Raw genomic sequence first — 17,088 nt, forward strand, 5'->3', positions numbered from 1 at the left:
TTTTTTCAGGTAAAAAGTAGCATGAAATCTTATATTGCTCCATGTCACCCAGAGTTCCAAAATAGCTCTTTCAATAAACCATTGATGGAACTTTTGTGGCATGACAACTTGGAAATCCAGACCTTAAATCCAAAATCTACTGGATTTTGTAATCTTTTTGTGTCATAAAATGTACATATAAAAATCACAACCCTTAAGGTGCAGATACTGATTTTCCAACTTCCCTGTATTCAGGTGTATAACAAAGTTGCCAATCATTTAAAACTATTCAGTTAACTACTGCTGATTACATTGATAACATTGCCTGTTTTTGTATCTCTTGATTCAGACAAATGTGAACTAGACTGTGGGACCGAAGAGGTGGTGTAGTGTGAAAATTTGGAGTGAGACAGTGGCGTATTTAGAATAAACTGTATATGGGACGTTATATCCAAGAGAGATAAGTTTCAGGCATGTTCTTTCTATCAAATGTGAGTTATTTCATAACTCCATTATAAAGAAGCACAAATGGAGTCTTGAATTGCAGTTCACTGGTTCATTAAAGTAGGGCGTATTATCTTTAATCTCCCCTTACACAGCAAGACCTCACTGTATCTCTATATTTAGATCCGTACAAACAAACTGTAAACAGGAAGCATTAGTCATGCTTTTTCCAAGACTCTTCCCCAGACCTCTGCTAGACCACAAATAAAACATGAGCAGCTGTCCTGGCTTTAAGAGGTTTGTGAGCCTTAATGAAACAAGGTGAATGTCCCAAACAGATTTCAGCAAATTATGATACCAGATTTTTTAATCAAATATTATTTTAAACAATAATCCTATCATAAACTCCCAAGTCTATTCACAGAGACTAAAGAACTTATTGTAAGAAATGTTCATTGACTGATTCATTGAAGAGACTGGATTTTAGATAATAAGAGATTTCTGGAAAAAAAAAAAAAGTCAGGAACATTGCTTTCTTGGATATTTGTATAAAATATTTATTTGTGGATACATTTAAGACACATCTCTCAAAACTACATATATAAGTACATAGAGTTTACAGTAAACAGCACATTAACTGACTGTAAAAATAATTATGTTAAAAAACTAAAATAAATTATAGAATCTTTTAAACGATGTTTGTTACTACCTTTCTAGTGAACAAAACTAAACATTGTCAACAGAACAAGGTATGAACTAGGAAACATAAGAGGAGTGTATACATGTATACATATTTCCTTCCTCTCCTTAAAACCACTCAGCAGCTGCAGAAGTAATGGCACCTCTACCCCAGAAGTAACTCAGAGAACATGGTAAACTTACATACTATAAGTTATAGTACCTGTATATGTAAACTGCAAAATCAAATGTGATATCAAAGACTTTTATTTTTAAAATATTACTCAAAAGGTGCATAACATGTTTTTTTAAAGACAGGTATATAAAACGTGGTTTACAATTATGGTGATCAGGATATATATGTGTGTGTGTGTGTGTGTGTGTGTGTGTGTGTGTGTGTGTATATATATATATATATATATATATATATATATATATATATATAGAGAGAGAGAGAGAGAGAGAGAGAGAGAGAGAGAGATAGATAGCTAAGAGAGAGAAGACCCAAGATTGAAGGAACAAGACTTACATTTGCCTTCACCAGGCAGAATTGCCCCCAGTTCCCAAATTTCTCCATTATGTACCTTGCATCAACCTTCTCAGCCTTTGACTTAGGCCCACTGATTGATGTGGTTGGCAGTTTAGCCAGTTGTTCATGCCCCACATTGGATTCAACATCACAAATGTGTGTTACTGCATTAAAACTCTAGCATGCCACCCCAAAAGTATCCAACATACACCAGTAAATTCAGATATTTGATCTGTGTGCTTTGTTTGTGACTGGTGAAATATCTTTAGAATGCTGTTACCCTATTCACAGTTTCATTTAGATTTTCGGTTGTATTTCTTAATGTTAGGATGTTAGTGTTTGTTAGAGAATGTTGAGCTGATGTTCTCTGAGCCTTGGAGAGCTGGTTCTCTGCCAGTGTTTATTAGCAGAAGTATTCATTAGGCTGTCCCTCAGTCCTGGTTGTGGCCTCTGAGTCCACACTGGACCGTGCAGACAACAGTCGATTCGACTCGTCCTGATTGAGGTGGCTGAGGTACTCTCCCTCCCGCCCTTTGGCCTTGGTGCCAGGTGAGAGTGTCTCAAAGGTCACATATGACTCCTGGATGTCCTTCGACTTTCTTCCCAAGAGTTTCTGGAGTCGCCTCTTCAAAGCTCCACAGCAGACAATCAGGGTGAGAGGCACAGCGATCACACACGCGACTGTGATGACCACCACATTGATCAGCTTCTGGGTTCCACTCGTGCTGGCTGCCTCATCCGTGGAGAAGATGACACACTGCTCCTTTTTCGGAATCAGGCCTTTCACACACACGCAGGCGATGTACTTGGTCTTAGGCACCAACCCACTGATTGAGACCCGGTTCTTGCCAGGCCCCACGTTTATTCGTCGCATGTCTCGCTCCCCAAACACAGCATACAGAACACTGAAGGAGGTGGTGTTGGTTGCGGCTGGTGCACGCCAGTTTAGCGACACCGTGTGATCGGTGTCACCGATCACTTTAATGGAACGTACCACTCTATCATCTGAGCCTTGCTGCAGAGAAGAGGTATTTCCTGCCAGATTGCTCAGTGCTTCTTTCTCCATTAAATGGCTGGCTGTTCCTGTGTTGGACTCAGAAGGGGCTGTAGGTTTTCTATCTAAAACGTCATCAGAGTTGCTATAGCTCTCCATCTTAAAGGGTGCTGTGGATCCGAGGCTACTGAAGGACTCACTGATGGGGATGGCAGCTGATGTGGGGTTTAAGGGAACATATTGGCTGATGTGTTTCTCCTGATATGCTGTCCATCCAGATATACCAGTCTTCTTGGCATAGTTTCTCTTCACCCCAGTCTTGTCTATCTCCCATGTGTCTGAGATAATGAGGGAGATGGTGGCATCGGCACTCCCAACAAAGTTGGTGGCCTTACAGACATATTTGCCTGAATCATGGTATGACACAGCGGGGACACTGAGGATGGACCACATAATGCCTTCCTTTGAAATATCCTGCTGGACTGTAAAGTAAAACAGACAGTTAATTGGTCTTATTTGGAGCAGACCATTTTTAGTCCAGCTTGTATTATTCTCTTATTCTATTACACCTGGATAAACTACTCAGCTAATTCACAAATGCTTTATTAGCTCAATCAGGTTTGTTAGAAAAAGAGCTGTGCATAACAGAATACTCTCTGGCATACAAATGGATAAGTCCTAGAAAAATTATTATGGAAAGTTAAAATTGGCAGATGGTCATGAATTTATGGAAAGTAAAAACTGGCAGATGGTCATGAATGTTGTAAAAGAGACAAAACCTAATAGGCTTGTCTGCTTAATTGATTCAAATTCTCTTTTTTTCTCTAAAAGAGAATTCACTAGTTGCTGAAGAGGAAATGGGAGATGGCAATGTCTTTCCAAACTCACCAGTTCCATTCATTGGCTTTCCATCAACCCGTATCCAAGAGATCTCAGGGGCAGGCACCCCTATAGTGCCACAGCGCAGGAGGACATTGTTGCCCAAAGAGCTGCGTACCTGTGCCACGGCTGTGTGCACACGTGGAGCCTGGCACCTCCTCAGCTCAGTCTCAGAGAAGAGGACACCAGAAAGGCTCTCAGGTTCTGAACAACGTAGACGCATGTCAATGAAAGCAACGGATGATGATGGAGACTTCTGGAACTGCACTAGGTCAAACAGGCGACAGTCGCATTGCCATGGATTGTCATGCAGGCCTTGACAGAAAAGGTTTATAAGCCAATATGAGTACAGAAGATTAGCTAAAATGTTTTAAAAAATGTTAAAATGTCATGTATTTTTAGATTACTGAGGATTCATCTGGGATAGTGTTCATTTATAAGTCTACATGATGTCATCACAACAAATTTCCAAACACATTAGATTTGATTTAGCATAAAAGAGTACAGATTTATCGCAATAAAGAAAATAATTGCATTTTTCAGACATTTAATGCTACTGTATACTACTGTTCTCTTTCCAGTCTGTAACATTGCAAAACCACTGAATATTTTATGAAGACAGAGAAATAATAAATTTTCACCCAGAATCATTTTGGAATTTCCAGTGTCCAGAGGCAGCTTTGGAGAGAACCACACAGTGAGTACCTCTGGAGGCACTGCAGCCAGGCTGTTACTGGACAGATCCAGGTAGGTCAGGTTTTTAATGTAGCCTGCTGCCTCTGCTGGGATACTTGTGATCTTATTATTGTGCAAATCCAGGAGCCTTAGGCTAGGCATATCTGTCAAACACTTCCATGGGAATGATGTGAGGATATTGCCATCAAGCCGAAGCTCATCCAGAGTGTGGAGGCCATGGAAGCTGTCCACATACAGTATGGAGAGGGAGTTGAAGGACATCGAGAGGAACTGGAGACTGCTGAAGCAATCAAAAGTTTTGCTGGAGATGCTAGTGATGGCAGTTTTCTCGATACGGAGTTTGAAAGTGTCCAAGGGAAAGTTGGTAGGGATAAGGGTGAGCGCAGGATCACTACACAGAATGCTTCTACAATAACACACCACAGAAAACAAGACATTATATCACTGACAGAATTCTGAATACAGTTTCAGTGATAATGACTTAACATCTTACAAAACAAAAGATTAGGATCTATGTGTGTGTGTGTGTGTAGTACTAGAGCTATATGTAGTACTATAGATCCATGCTAGTACTATAGATCCATGTATGACGATCTGTTGCAGCACATTGTTTACATATAGAATTTTTATTGTGAAAATTAAACTGTGAAAATAATTTTTGTAATTATTTACTTTCATATAGAGTGAGAGCAGACCTGCACAAACATGCCTAAGAAAGAAAGAAAACTAAAAAGCATTCGCAAGTTAATCCTATATTAAATACAGAGGAGGAAATCTAGACTGCAAATTAATTCTGCACACATACATACACACATAAATACAATAAGCCTCATCTTATGTACCACCATTCCACACCTGAAACTAGCATTTCAAGGCTTCCACTGAGCCTATGCATAAAAGATGAACTCTTACCGTGCCTTGGATCCGTCACTGAGTTTATGGTGAAAGCAGCTACAATGTGCAGGACAGGCACTGCACAGCAGAGGAAGGCAACAAAACACCAGACAAAAACCCAAATGCACTCGGACCCACATCTTTCCTCTGTTATATGCTGTGATACTGTTCTAGTCTATTGTTCAAATTGGGGGTATACCCAAAAGCAAATTTAATTGTCCTGCAACACCACAGTTGTGTCTTGCTCTTTCTCAGTAGTCCATACTGCACAGACTGCAGCGAATCCCCAGATAAAAAGGATAGACAAGGATTAGAGAAAGGTCTTGGGCTATTTCCATTTACACGATTATTTCCTTCCTGGAAGCTCATAGGCTTATATATTTCCCTTTTGTGTAGATACACGTCAGATGCCTAGACCCATTTGATTGGAGAACATGTAATTCTCAAGCACTGGTGTCATGATACTTTTATAAGAATTTACTATTGAATTCATATTTTATGTAATGTGTTACATTTAATATCTCAAGTTTGGTCTCACGTGTATCCACTGTGGTATCTAGCCATATATGTGTGCATGTGTGTCAGCAGTACAACAGAGAGATAAATATCAACAAAATGAAACAAAAGAACAAAATGAAAATGTATTTTCCATGCTTTGATTTGCTGTCCTTATGAATTTTATATTTACCGAAAGTTAACTGTCATATTGTGTTTGCCATGATCTGTGATAAACTGAACTTGTCTGTTTTTTTCTTTTTTTTTGGTAAAATTACAGTTGATTTACATTATACATACGCATGCATCATGTTTCATTTGATATTGAAGTGCAGTTGACTTTTATATTATTTCTAATTAGGTCTTTAAAAAATCATCAGTTTTCATCTCATGTAATATCAAGAAGGATTTCCTCCCCTCTATATAAGGGCTATTCAGCCACGAGTCCAAACAGTTGAATCAGATTTACCAGCACTGAGAGAAACACCACAAATATGGATGACATAAAACAGTCCACAAAGGGAGGAACATGGATAAAAGAGATAAATGTAGCATTTCATTTAAACAGTAAAGCTTCACTGCATAATAGAAGCTAAAGAACAAAATTAAACTGCATAATAGAGAGGTAAATAGTGATGGTATACTACATTTTACAAAAGAAAGTTTAACAGTAGTGCCATTTCCTGTGTTGTAGGCCATATTAAAACATTCCATCAAGGATTCTGCAGAGGTTTACTCCCAATAAGACCTTTTCACATGAAAAAAAGCCTTTTCACATGAAACAAAGCCTATAAAAGCACAGTTGTTGCTTTGAAACCATTGCCATTTCATATTCAGTTTTAGTGAGATTGACAACCATGGTCAGGTAAAATTACATCATATGTGTTACCAAAGGAATTCAGTGGCTTTGGCTCCGTTTTACATGTGGGTGGTGAATACTGTAATTCATGCTTGTGGAATGTTTTAGTGAGACACAAGAACATGTAAAGAGGTTAAATGCTGCAAATATCTTTGTAAATTAGAACTGAATATGTAGCTTTGGCTTATAACTCTATATATATCGAAAATGTCATGGTCATATTTAAATATAATAATTACATAAAATTAATAGGAACTGTTCATTTGTACTAGACCAATCATAGTTCAGTTTACTGACAAAAATCATGTTTACATGACTACATAAGATCTGATAAATGCATTACTAGAAAGTGGGGTAATGGGTTGACAACTAGTACAAGAACTGAAACTTCATCACGGCAATGTGCTTGTGTTAGAGCCCTTAGTGTTTCTGTGTTTAGGTCTGCTGGGGTTCTGCCTGAACCTCATCTCAGTAATGGCCTTCCTGAGAGTAAAGGAGCTTAGAACACCTAGCAACATCTTAATTTTTAACCTGGCCCTTGCTGACCTTAGCTTCAGCTGCGATACTCTTGCCTATGCCAGCTACCTCAGGTAAGAGCCAGGCTAAGAAGTTTAGTTTATTGTGCTTATTTTGTCAGTGTAAAAACATGTGAGTCTTAATTGAGAATGTTGTTTTGCATTAGGGTTATTCTGTAGTTTCTGGACAAGGAAATATATAAATAGTAAAAAAAAAACAAAAACAAACTCCCCCACAATAAACGTAATCACATATTACAAAGACAAAATACAGTGAAACCCAAAATCTCAGTTACAGATATAGCCAGTAGCAGTTACATGTATGTAGTCTTCAATTATTTGGTTAAATTTAATTCAGTTATATACAGTATACAAATTTGTAAGGAAAGAGCTAATTTAATATTAACTTCAGTTAAATTAATGCAAACATGATTACTTAAAATTAATATATTTTTACTTCAGAAGAAGATATGAAAGTATGTACAAGTTTTCAGATAATTTCAGATTGGAACAACTCTAAATTAAAAAGCAGGTTGTGCAGCAGTGATTGTTCTTATTGTAACACTGCACTCCTGCATCAAAGCTTCTCAGATTAAATCTAATTCTCAGATTAAAGCCTCTTTCTGGAAAATTTTTCAAAGATTTTCTTAAGCACTAAACAGATGCTTAGCTACTGATGCACAGCACTGAATAACGTGTGTAAATCATATGTATGACAGTATTAGTATGCCTGTTTTTCCCCTTTTGGCACTGTTCATTGCTTACAATTACATCATGGCTCATAATGTTCTATGAAATTTACAATTGTTTTCTCTTCTTTTTTGAGACTAGAATCAAAGGTTTTGATATTGTCCACAAAAGGATGCTGCAGTTAGAATAGAATAGATTTTTATCTATTTGCTTTTTAAAATGCATTATTAAATGTAATGAAAATAGGAGCCAAAAGCCAGAAGCCGCTACATGGCAGGTAGTCTCAGCAGGATTCCTGTTATCAGTGACCACACATGTGACCCACACTGTCACATGAGTTGATAGCTCCAAGCTGGTTTGGGCTGGTTTTAGCATGAGGTGATCTGGCCCAAAATCTGCTCACCCTGGTTCTGATATAGCACAATGATGTCAGATGCTTCTTGATGGGGCTTGTTAATTAAGTTGTATATTAAAGCTGTGCAGTACATTGCTATTGCAGTATTGTCCTTTGCAATACTTATATTGTAGAAGACTGCAATATCCAAACAAGTCCCATAACAAATTGTGAAGCCTAGTCTTGTGTGCTCTAAGCATCCTGGCCAATCTCAGATGTTACAAATTAATGTTCTCTGACCGATTTGATGAATTGCACTTAATACAGCAAATGTGAATAATCATGGTCAAAATAATGACTGTCTCAAACCACATTATATTAAGGAGTCTCCTATGTTTTAAAATACATTATTTATTTATTGTACAAGTGACTGTTCCATTTCACTGAGATGGAAGTGTAGAAGAGTATTAGTTCAGTAATCAGTTCAGTAAGCTTTATTGGCATGACTATACCATATTCAATTACAGTATTGCCAAGCAGTGTTATAGTAAAACAACATGAATGAACTTTTGCAAATAAGGAAATTTTGAACTCCATTATTATTAACTTATCATTATTATTATTATTATTATTATTATTATTATTATTATTATTATTATTATTATTATTATTATTATTATTAACTTAGATATAACTGTATTTGGTATGAAATAATGCTTGAAAGAATTCAAGATGGGAAAGGTAAATAAGTGAAAAGAAAGAAAAATAAATAAGGAAAGGAGGAAGAAATAATAAATAGTTAAGATAAATGCATAACGTTGTATGAGATAAAGGTGTGTGTGTGTGTGTGTGTGTGTGTGTGTGTGTGTGTGTGTGTGTGTGTGTGTGTGTGTGTATGTGTGTGTAGATGCATATGTATATGATTGTCAAAATAAATCATTTTAGGACTAACATTGCATGTATCCTGCTGGCCTATATGTTGCAGATACTGGCCCTTTGGCTCTCAGGGTTGCCAGATTCATGCTTTTCAGGGAATGATATCCATCCTGGCTACCATCAGCTTTCTCTGTGATGTTGCCTGGGACAGATATCACATGTACTGCACTAGTGAGTACTGAACTTCTCTAATTGCTGTGCAAACACTGAGCAGTGTAAACATCAGTAGCTTCATATGTACAGTCGTGGCCAAAGGTTTTGAGACTGGCAGAAATTTTGGTTTTCACAAAGTTTACTGCCTCTGTTTTTTTTATATCCTTTTGCCAAATGTTTATATAGTATAGTGAAGTACAATAATAAGCATTTCAGAAGTTTTTAAACATTTACCTGATGTTTTTATCCAAAGCAACTTACAATTATTACCAAATGCAACTTGAGGGTTAAGGGTCTTGCTAAGGGGACCAAGACTGGCAACTTGGCAGTAGTGGGACATGAACCAGCAACCTTCCTATTACAAGGCAAGCACCTTAACCACTGGGCTACCACTGCCCACAGGTTAAATTTGTTATTGACAAATACATCCAGTTTAAACAAAGACTTAATATTTATAGTGTTGACCCTTCTTTTTTTAAGACTTCTGCAATTCGCCTTGGCATGCTTCTGGGCAAAATCTTGACTGATGGCAATCCATTCTTGCCTAATCAGTGCTAATCAGTTTCTGTGTTTTTGTTTGTCCACCCTCTTTTTGAGGATTATGATCTGGGGGTTCCCTGGCCATGGACCCAACATTTCAATGTTTTGTTCACCAGGCCTCTTGGTTATCACTTTTCTCTTGTGACATGGTGCTCCATCATGCTGGAAAAAGCATTGATCATCACCAAATTGCTCTTGGATCATTGGGAGAAGTTGCTCTTGGAGGATGTTTTGATCACATTCCTGATTCATGGTGGTGTTCTTAGGCAAAATTTTGAGTAAACCCACTCCCTTGGCTGAGAAGCAACCCCACACATGAATGGTGTCAAGATGCCTCACTGTTGACACAGGACTCATGGTTTGACTCACCTTTTCTTCTCTGGACAATCATTTGTCCAAATGTCCCAAACAGCCTGAAGGGGGCTTCATCAGAGAAAATAACTTTACCACAGTCCTCTGCAGTCCATTACCTATACTTCCTGCAGAATGTCAGTCTGTCCTTGATATTTTTCTTGAAGAGAAGTGGCTTCTTTGCTGCCCTTCTTGATGCCAAGCCATCCTCTAAAAGCCTTTGCCTCATTGTGTGTGCAGATGCACTCATACCTGCCTTTTGCCATTCCTGAGCAAGCTCTGCACTGGTGGTGACCTGATCCCGTAGTTGCATCCTCTTTAGTAGACAGTCCTGGTGCTTGCTTGACTTTCTTGGATGCCCTGAAGCCTTCTTCACTGCAATTGAACCTCTTTCCATGAAGCTCTTGATGATTCAATAAATGGTTGAATTAAATCAGCTGCCTTGTCCTCATTAACACTTTCTCCTGAGCTAACAAGAAGATCACTGAAATTATGTTAGCAGGCCATTTTGTGGCAGGGCTGAAATGCAGTGGCTGGAATGCAGTAATTTTTGTTAATTTTTAAAAGTTAATTTTTCATGGCAAGGAATGACTTTGCAATTAATGGCAATTCATCTGATCACAATCTAGCGTTAATGCAAATTGCCATCATAAAAACTGAAGCAGCAACTTTCTGAAAACCAAAATTTGTGCTAGTCTTAAAACTTTTGGCCATGACTGTAGCTGTAAAATGTTACATATTTAATTTTTTCCACTTCTTTTTATTCAGTTGGCCTCCCTTTAGCTTAGTTTTTCCTACTCTCCATGTTAGGTATACCATGTCTACTACCCTAGTCATTCCCAAAATAATATTTCACCACCGTAAAAAATGAGACTGCATGATGAGTGGAGTGTCGCATGGTGGTTTTCAGAGCAGAAGATGGTTTGGAGCACTTCTTTGACCTTGAGCACAATCATGTGGTCTCTGGCTGTCTTCTGGGCTGCTCTGACTTTGCCCTTCATTGGCTGGGGTGTGCTTGACTATGAGCCAATGAAAGTAGGCTGCACACTGTACTACACTACAGGGGACAGGTAAGCACCTCCTGCACCACTCAATGTCCTACAGAGTGCAATTTGTTTGGAATGTCTCCTGTAACATCTAGGAAACAGTCCAAACAAATAAAAAAGCTTGAATGAACTCTTATGGTGTTCATGTGTGTCTAGTGGATGTTTATAAACTCTGTGGGTGTTAACTGAATATTTACCTTAGGTAAAGCAAATCAGACAGTTGCAAAATGACATGAATTTTGTGTTCTTGCCAATACATCCTGCTATAATAAGAAAATAACTTAAAATGTTTATTGACAAACTTGATTGCTTAACCCCATTTATGACCAGAAATGGTGTTTCCTTATCCTAGTGTTATAGTAATCCTCCAAGTTTTACTTTGTATGTTTGTTTTCCAAAGTTCAAACCTGATTCATCTCATTGGGTTATTACAAATTTCTATATGAGCATAAATGGGTGGGCAGGAAGAAGACTGCATCATGGCCTTCCAGGAACTCTCTACCACTAGGATCTGCAAAACCACATGTTTCTTTAACAAAAAAGCAACAGTGTGGCTTTTCTACAAAAATTCTACATTACATATCTCAATTTACCCATGTTTGTTCTTTGATGGCCTAACATTACTAATGTGTTCGAGTATAAATAAACATGAAATTCCTGTTGTCAACCTAAAAAATTACACAAGCAAGAGTAATAAAGCGTTTCAGCAGGTGTTAAAGCGTGTGTCCTTCTTTAGATGTACTACACATGAAAACAACTCACACATGCTCCTATCAGCATGAAAAGACACATGAAACACAGAATCATTTGTACAAGACAACACACAAAGAGAATGACTCTTTGTGAGTACTGAGCATGAAACTGCAGTCATACCATACACTTTGTTTAGACAAGAAAATTACCATACCTTACAAAGTTGAATGTAATATAGTCTAAGAAATTACGCAAAACTTCAAAGACAATAATTGATTATTTTTTACGGAATTTGCCTAAGATGATAATAACATTATTCTCTGAGATAAATGTCCAAAACAAAAAAAAGGAATCTTGTGCATGACTTGTTTGCTTTGGGGGAAAAAATTCTTGAAATCATGAGGTTCTTTGAGTTGAGAGTATTTTGTTATATTCTCCATCTCACACTTGGAGCTTGTGGCAAATAATGCAAGTTAATGTGGATGTGAAAAAGGTCATTTTGTGTACAAAACACTATTCACTATAAAATTCTTGTCCCTAGTTATATAAATCCTAGTGGTCATTGCTCTGGGGGCAGGGGGTGGGAGGGTCATGGAATATAAACTCCATTAAGATGCTTATTAATGCTCTGCCTCTTATTTGGCTGAGCGGACACGGACGCACCAGCCACTTCTGCACTGCTTACACTCATTCACAGCCATTCACTCACACCACCACTCATTTGTGTTTGATTTGATACCTTTGATGTATCATTTTTATTTTGTTGAGGACTGTGCTTATCATATAGAGCTTAGTGAAACGGAAGTTAAAATCCTATTACATCATTCAATCACTTCACCACACCACCAATCAGATCTAACACAGTTGCTCATATGGTATTAGCACTCGCTAATAACATGCTACACACCTGTTTTTCAGCCCTGAAATTCTGCTAATAAATCTGTTAGCACTGCTGTGTCTCAAAATATAAATTACCTCCTCTCTCTATTAATTGAGCATACAGTTAGTCTGTTAGATATTTCACAGCAGGCCACATAAATGTCTTCCTGGGGAGTTTAATTCAGATTCCATACTCTCTGCTGAGGAGTTTTATGTAAGTTAATTCCTAAGTATAGCTAGCACTAAACAAAGCTTCTTTGCTTTTGTTCTCTGAATTTGGCATTACTTTGGATTACACAAGCTTGGCCAATATCTAGGATCACAGAATTCTGATAAAGAAGACATTGTGTAAAACAGATTTTTTTTTTAAATAATAGGTTAATGTTACCTGTTCCACTCTTCAGCAAGGCAAGTCCTGATGTGACATACAACTCAGGCCCAGTAACCCCTATCTGGAACACTGTCAGAATTGAGCAGGTCAGCAGGTGAGATCAGTGTTACTCTATGTAAGGTGAAGACTTACATGCAGGGAAAATATGAAATATACATGACATTTTTATTAATGCTACTGTATATACTGTATGTTTACTTTGCCTTATTTACATTTACATTTATCTTTACAGCATTTGGTAGATGCTCTTATCCAGAGCGACTTACAAACATGATTTGTCATTTACTCAAAGAATATATCCTAGCCAGTGCAATTGGTTAGAGTTCAATATACCATTGAACTAGAATGCTGTTGAAATATATTTGTATTCCAGCAAACTCTGTGTTTAGACTTTAGATCTGTGACTGGCACAGATCTGTACTGTCAGTAGATTTAAAGATCCATATCTGTGTTGTTCACTTTAATGTTTACATGGGGGTTTCTGGGAGATAATTGTGTGTTTTTAGATTTTATTACAGAAAATATCTCACATAAAATGTGTTGAAATTAGAAATGATTTATGGCAATAGACTCATGGAGATGAGGGCATGCAATAGTAGATTAGCTATAATCCACATTAATATGGAAACATATTTAATTAATCCAAAATAGATTTTTGTCAGCCTCATGCTACAAAATCTTTCAGTTAGATTCACCAGAGAAGTGCAGTTAGTGTGATTTGGCCTGACATACTATATGGAAATAAACCAAAAAGGGAACCAAGTCAAAGAACATTTTCGACTTTTTGTCAGGATACTGCTCTTGTTATGTTAGAATTTGATTACAGTAATTTTTGGATCATTGGTTTATTTGATCAGCACTAATTAATAATCATAACTCTGCAATAATTATTTGTTTTTTTAAATACATTTTGTTATTTTTTATTTAATTTTATATTGAAATGTATAAATGGAGTTTACTTTTTATTGTGAGAGTGTAATAAGACTATAGTCAAAGAACCATGAATGTTCAGACACATTCACTCATACTATTGTCTCTCATGATTTCAGGATTTTGTCCTTTTTACATCAAAATAATGAAACCTTACACATTTGCACTGAGATACACACTAATACTATTCTTTATTAATGTTTGTGTTTTTCTTTCTTTCCCTCCCTGGTCCATACTCAGAGGTGCATTTCCCAGTGGAAATGCGTGTGTTCATGTTTGTGCTCATCTGTCTGTCTGTATGCACACAGATCAGCTCAAGACAAAGATTAGAGTCAGCTGTCGGTCCTTATTTTGTTGTAAGTCTTAATGACTAATGACTTCCTGTAGAACTATATTGGGAACTAAGGGTGAAATGTAAACACTCACATAAATGTACACACAAAACACACACAGACACACACACATACACACACACACACACACACACACACACACACACACACACACACACACACACACACACACACACACCTTATAAAAAGACAGGAATGTGACTAACTGGGAGACAGAAATGGACATGGCAGTATTTTTCCTGAAAATGCATTATCAGGGATGTAATCTGAAATTACAAGGTTTTAAGAGAATCTCATAAAGCCAGACACTTCTATCATGGTTTTGTACAGAAATCATTTTTAAAGGATTAGACCAGGAGTATAATCTGGATTAGTCTACATTTATATCACAGTTCTGTTGAAAGATGGCCTCTCTAATCTCTTAGAGTAAAATGTCCTATCCACAGAGGGGAGGTAGGGATGAAGGAACATATACCTTTGAAACAACTAGGAAAACATATATACAACCATGCAAACACCACAACGGCCAGGACGACCATATAGCAAGTATCTGAACTAGTACCTCATAATATGGGAAAACAAAATGACTTTCAGACAAACAGTTCATATTTATATTAGAATTTTATATTATTAGTTGCATCTGAGGAATTATTCATACCTCACTTGCATATAGAAAATGAAAAAAAAAGTTTTTTGATATACAATGAAAAATGTCAAGGTACCTTACATTAATGACATTGTTCTGTGTAGCTCTGTCATAAACCCCTTGTATTGCATTACAATATTAAAAGACCAGTGTTATTTGAGACAAATTAACCATCTCAATTAACTATTTCAATTAACTATTGTCTCCACTCACCTAAGCCTCTACCCCATGCTGACCAGTATGCTCATGTTGTCAGTAGCCCTGTCGTATAGCTGCGAAAGCAGCTATAACACAGAAGTGGGATTCCCAGAATCATCATAATATAAAGGTGACTGAGAGAAGATAACACAGTTCCCAGTCTTCATTCTACCATTTTTGTTGGGGAAACTGGATATTTATTGTTATTCCTACTTTAACAAATCTGGTGAATGACCCAACACTATATGTGAAACTACACTCACATACAGAATCTAATCTATTGTTAGATGGTTCAAACACATTTTTCCAAACTTCAACTTACAATTTATCAAAAACTACAGGGCTCTGATTGATAACTATGAAAACATTTCCCTGTGTGTCTGCATCTTAAATATGAAAATTTCGCCAAATCAAATAGTCTATAATCCATTTCAAGTCAGCGTTTCTTTGTGTGTGAATTTTGTCATTTGGCTCCATCTCGTGGTGACAGTAGACAATTTCATGAAAAAGGGCACAAAAATTAGGCTTGATTTTGATCAGATAAAATTATGTTCAGTTTTCAAGAAAGTCAGCATAAATAATTGTTTAAGGAAAAATCTAATTTAGAAAAGCACTTACTTCAGGTGTAGTCATCATCCAAGACATTAATAAGATAACCCTTAATGGAAACTAATGACGTCTGAATCAGTGATATGAAGAGAAAAAGCTACAGAACCTATAAGTGACTTGGTGGAGGAGGAAGAAAATGTATAGGAGACAATGGATTAAAATATAGTAATTATATCAGAGATTTAAAAAAGCATTATATAAAAGTATAGAATAGACATGAATTCATGCATTAATTCATGAAAATTATGACTGTGCTAAAGTGGAGTGAAAACTCAAACTACTCAGTTCAAGGTTTTGCCAGACTAATAGCAAAGTGTTGGTGTTTAAAATCCAGCATTGCATGTTTCTCCTCTGCAGTGCGAAAGTGTTCCTTGCAGCACAGCTCTGCTGCTCCTGGAGTGTTGTCTTCATTTGCAGTTCACCTGATTGGTGAAGCCAGTCATCTTGCTGCAGCTCTGAGCTCACTAGCTGAGATCTCCATGTCAAGATAGCAGGCCTTTCTGCAACAAAAATAAACCCTCACTCAAGAACACTGTTCAAAGAGAAAAGGGTTTAACTTTAATACAACATGAAATATGCACTGGATATTGCACAAAGTACTATGCTAGAATATGAAATTGTCACGGGACGCTTCTCCTCCCATGAAGGCACACACCTGTAAGGGCTTACATGTTAATGTGTTTGTCTATTTAAACCCCCATCAGCACGTGCCTCACCGTTGGTCATTGTTTGTTCGCTGATGTATGTTAATGCGTATATAGTCATTTGTTAGATGTGAGTGTAGTCTGTGTTTAGTTAAATGTATAAGTCATGCCTGTCATTAGTGTTGTGTGTGAGTGCCATTGTTCTACATGTTTTATGTGAATAAATGTTTCACTTCGAGGGAGTCTGTGCGTCCTGCTCCATGCTCACCGGCACTCAGGCTAGCGACAATCTTACAGAAATATAGTTTTGCTCAATTTCTTTGAAATAAAATAGCTATAGTCTATAATTTAATTTCAATATATTCAGTTAGGCAGTGCTTCCAGCATTTTCTCAGTTTCTCTACAGTTGTTTAAGGTGTTTATATATATATATATATATATATATAAAATTCTCATATAGTTTATATATATATATATATATATATATATATATATATATATATATATATATATATATATTCTCATATAGTTTGCATGGTGTTACACAATATTTTACCCCTGTTTCGCAATTGCAGATATCTATCATAGACTTTGGAACTCCTTACACTCTAAACAAACTACACTTTTAAACTTTTACTTGGAATTTGAATTCAGATTCTGTTTATTACAATAATCCACAGATGAAGATATCCCTGTTCTCAGATGAAAGCTGCTAGTGTCCTTAAGAAGGGTC

At 36.9% G+C, this 17,088-nt stretch overlaps 2 protein-coding genes across 3 annotated transcripts; one reads left to right on the plus strand and one right to left on the minus strand.

Annotated features, from left to right (window-relative positions):
- Nucleotides 1–940: 940 nt before the first annotated feature.
- On the minus strand, nucleotides 941–5,785 carry lrit1b (leucine-rich repeat, immunoglobulin-like and transmembrane domains 1b). Of its 2 annotated transcripts, none has more exons than XM_081697865.1 (4): nucleotides 5,112–5,785; nucleotides 4,145–4,605; nucleotides 3,513–3,707; nucleotides 941–3,106 (listed from the first exon to the last, which is right to left on the minus strand). In XM_081697865.1, the coding sequence occupies exons 1-4, from the start codon at nucleotides 5,231–5,233 to the stop codon at nucleotides 2,034–2,036; spliced, it is 1,851 nt and encodes a 616-aa protein (XP_081553991.1). In that variant the 5' UTR covers nucleotides 5,234–5,785; the 3' UTR covers nucleotides 941–2,033. The 2 variants fall into 2 exon arrangements, with proteins under 2 accessions (XP_081553991.1, XP_026883371.2); XM_027027570.3 differs by having other exon boundaries at nucleotides 3,513–3,818.
- Nucleotides 5,786–6,804: 1,019 nt separating this feature from the next.
- Nucleotides 6,805–11,666, plus strand: rgrb (retinal G protein coupled receptor b). The gene is made up of 5 exons (XM_081697999.1): nucleotides 6,805–6,808; nucleotides 6,887–7,037; nucleotides 8,972–9,093; nucleotides 10,877–11,036; nucleotides 11,413–11,666. Exons 1-5 carry the CDS (start codon nucleotides 6,805–6,807, stop codon nucleotides 11,456–11,458), a joined length of 483 nt encoding a protein of 160 aa, XP_081554125.1. The 3' UTR covers nucleotides 11,459–11,666.
- Nucleotides 11,667–17,088: the final 5,422 nt, after the last annotated feature.

The sequence above is a fragment of the Electrophorus electricus genome, chromosome 15, assembly GCF_041902795.1.
Source record: "Electrophorus electricus isolate QZ-2024a chromosome 15, ASM4190279v1, whole genome shotgun sequence".
NCBI lineage: Eukaryota > Metazoa > Chordata > Actinopteri > Gymnotiformes > Gymnotidae > Electrophorus > Electrophorus electricus.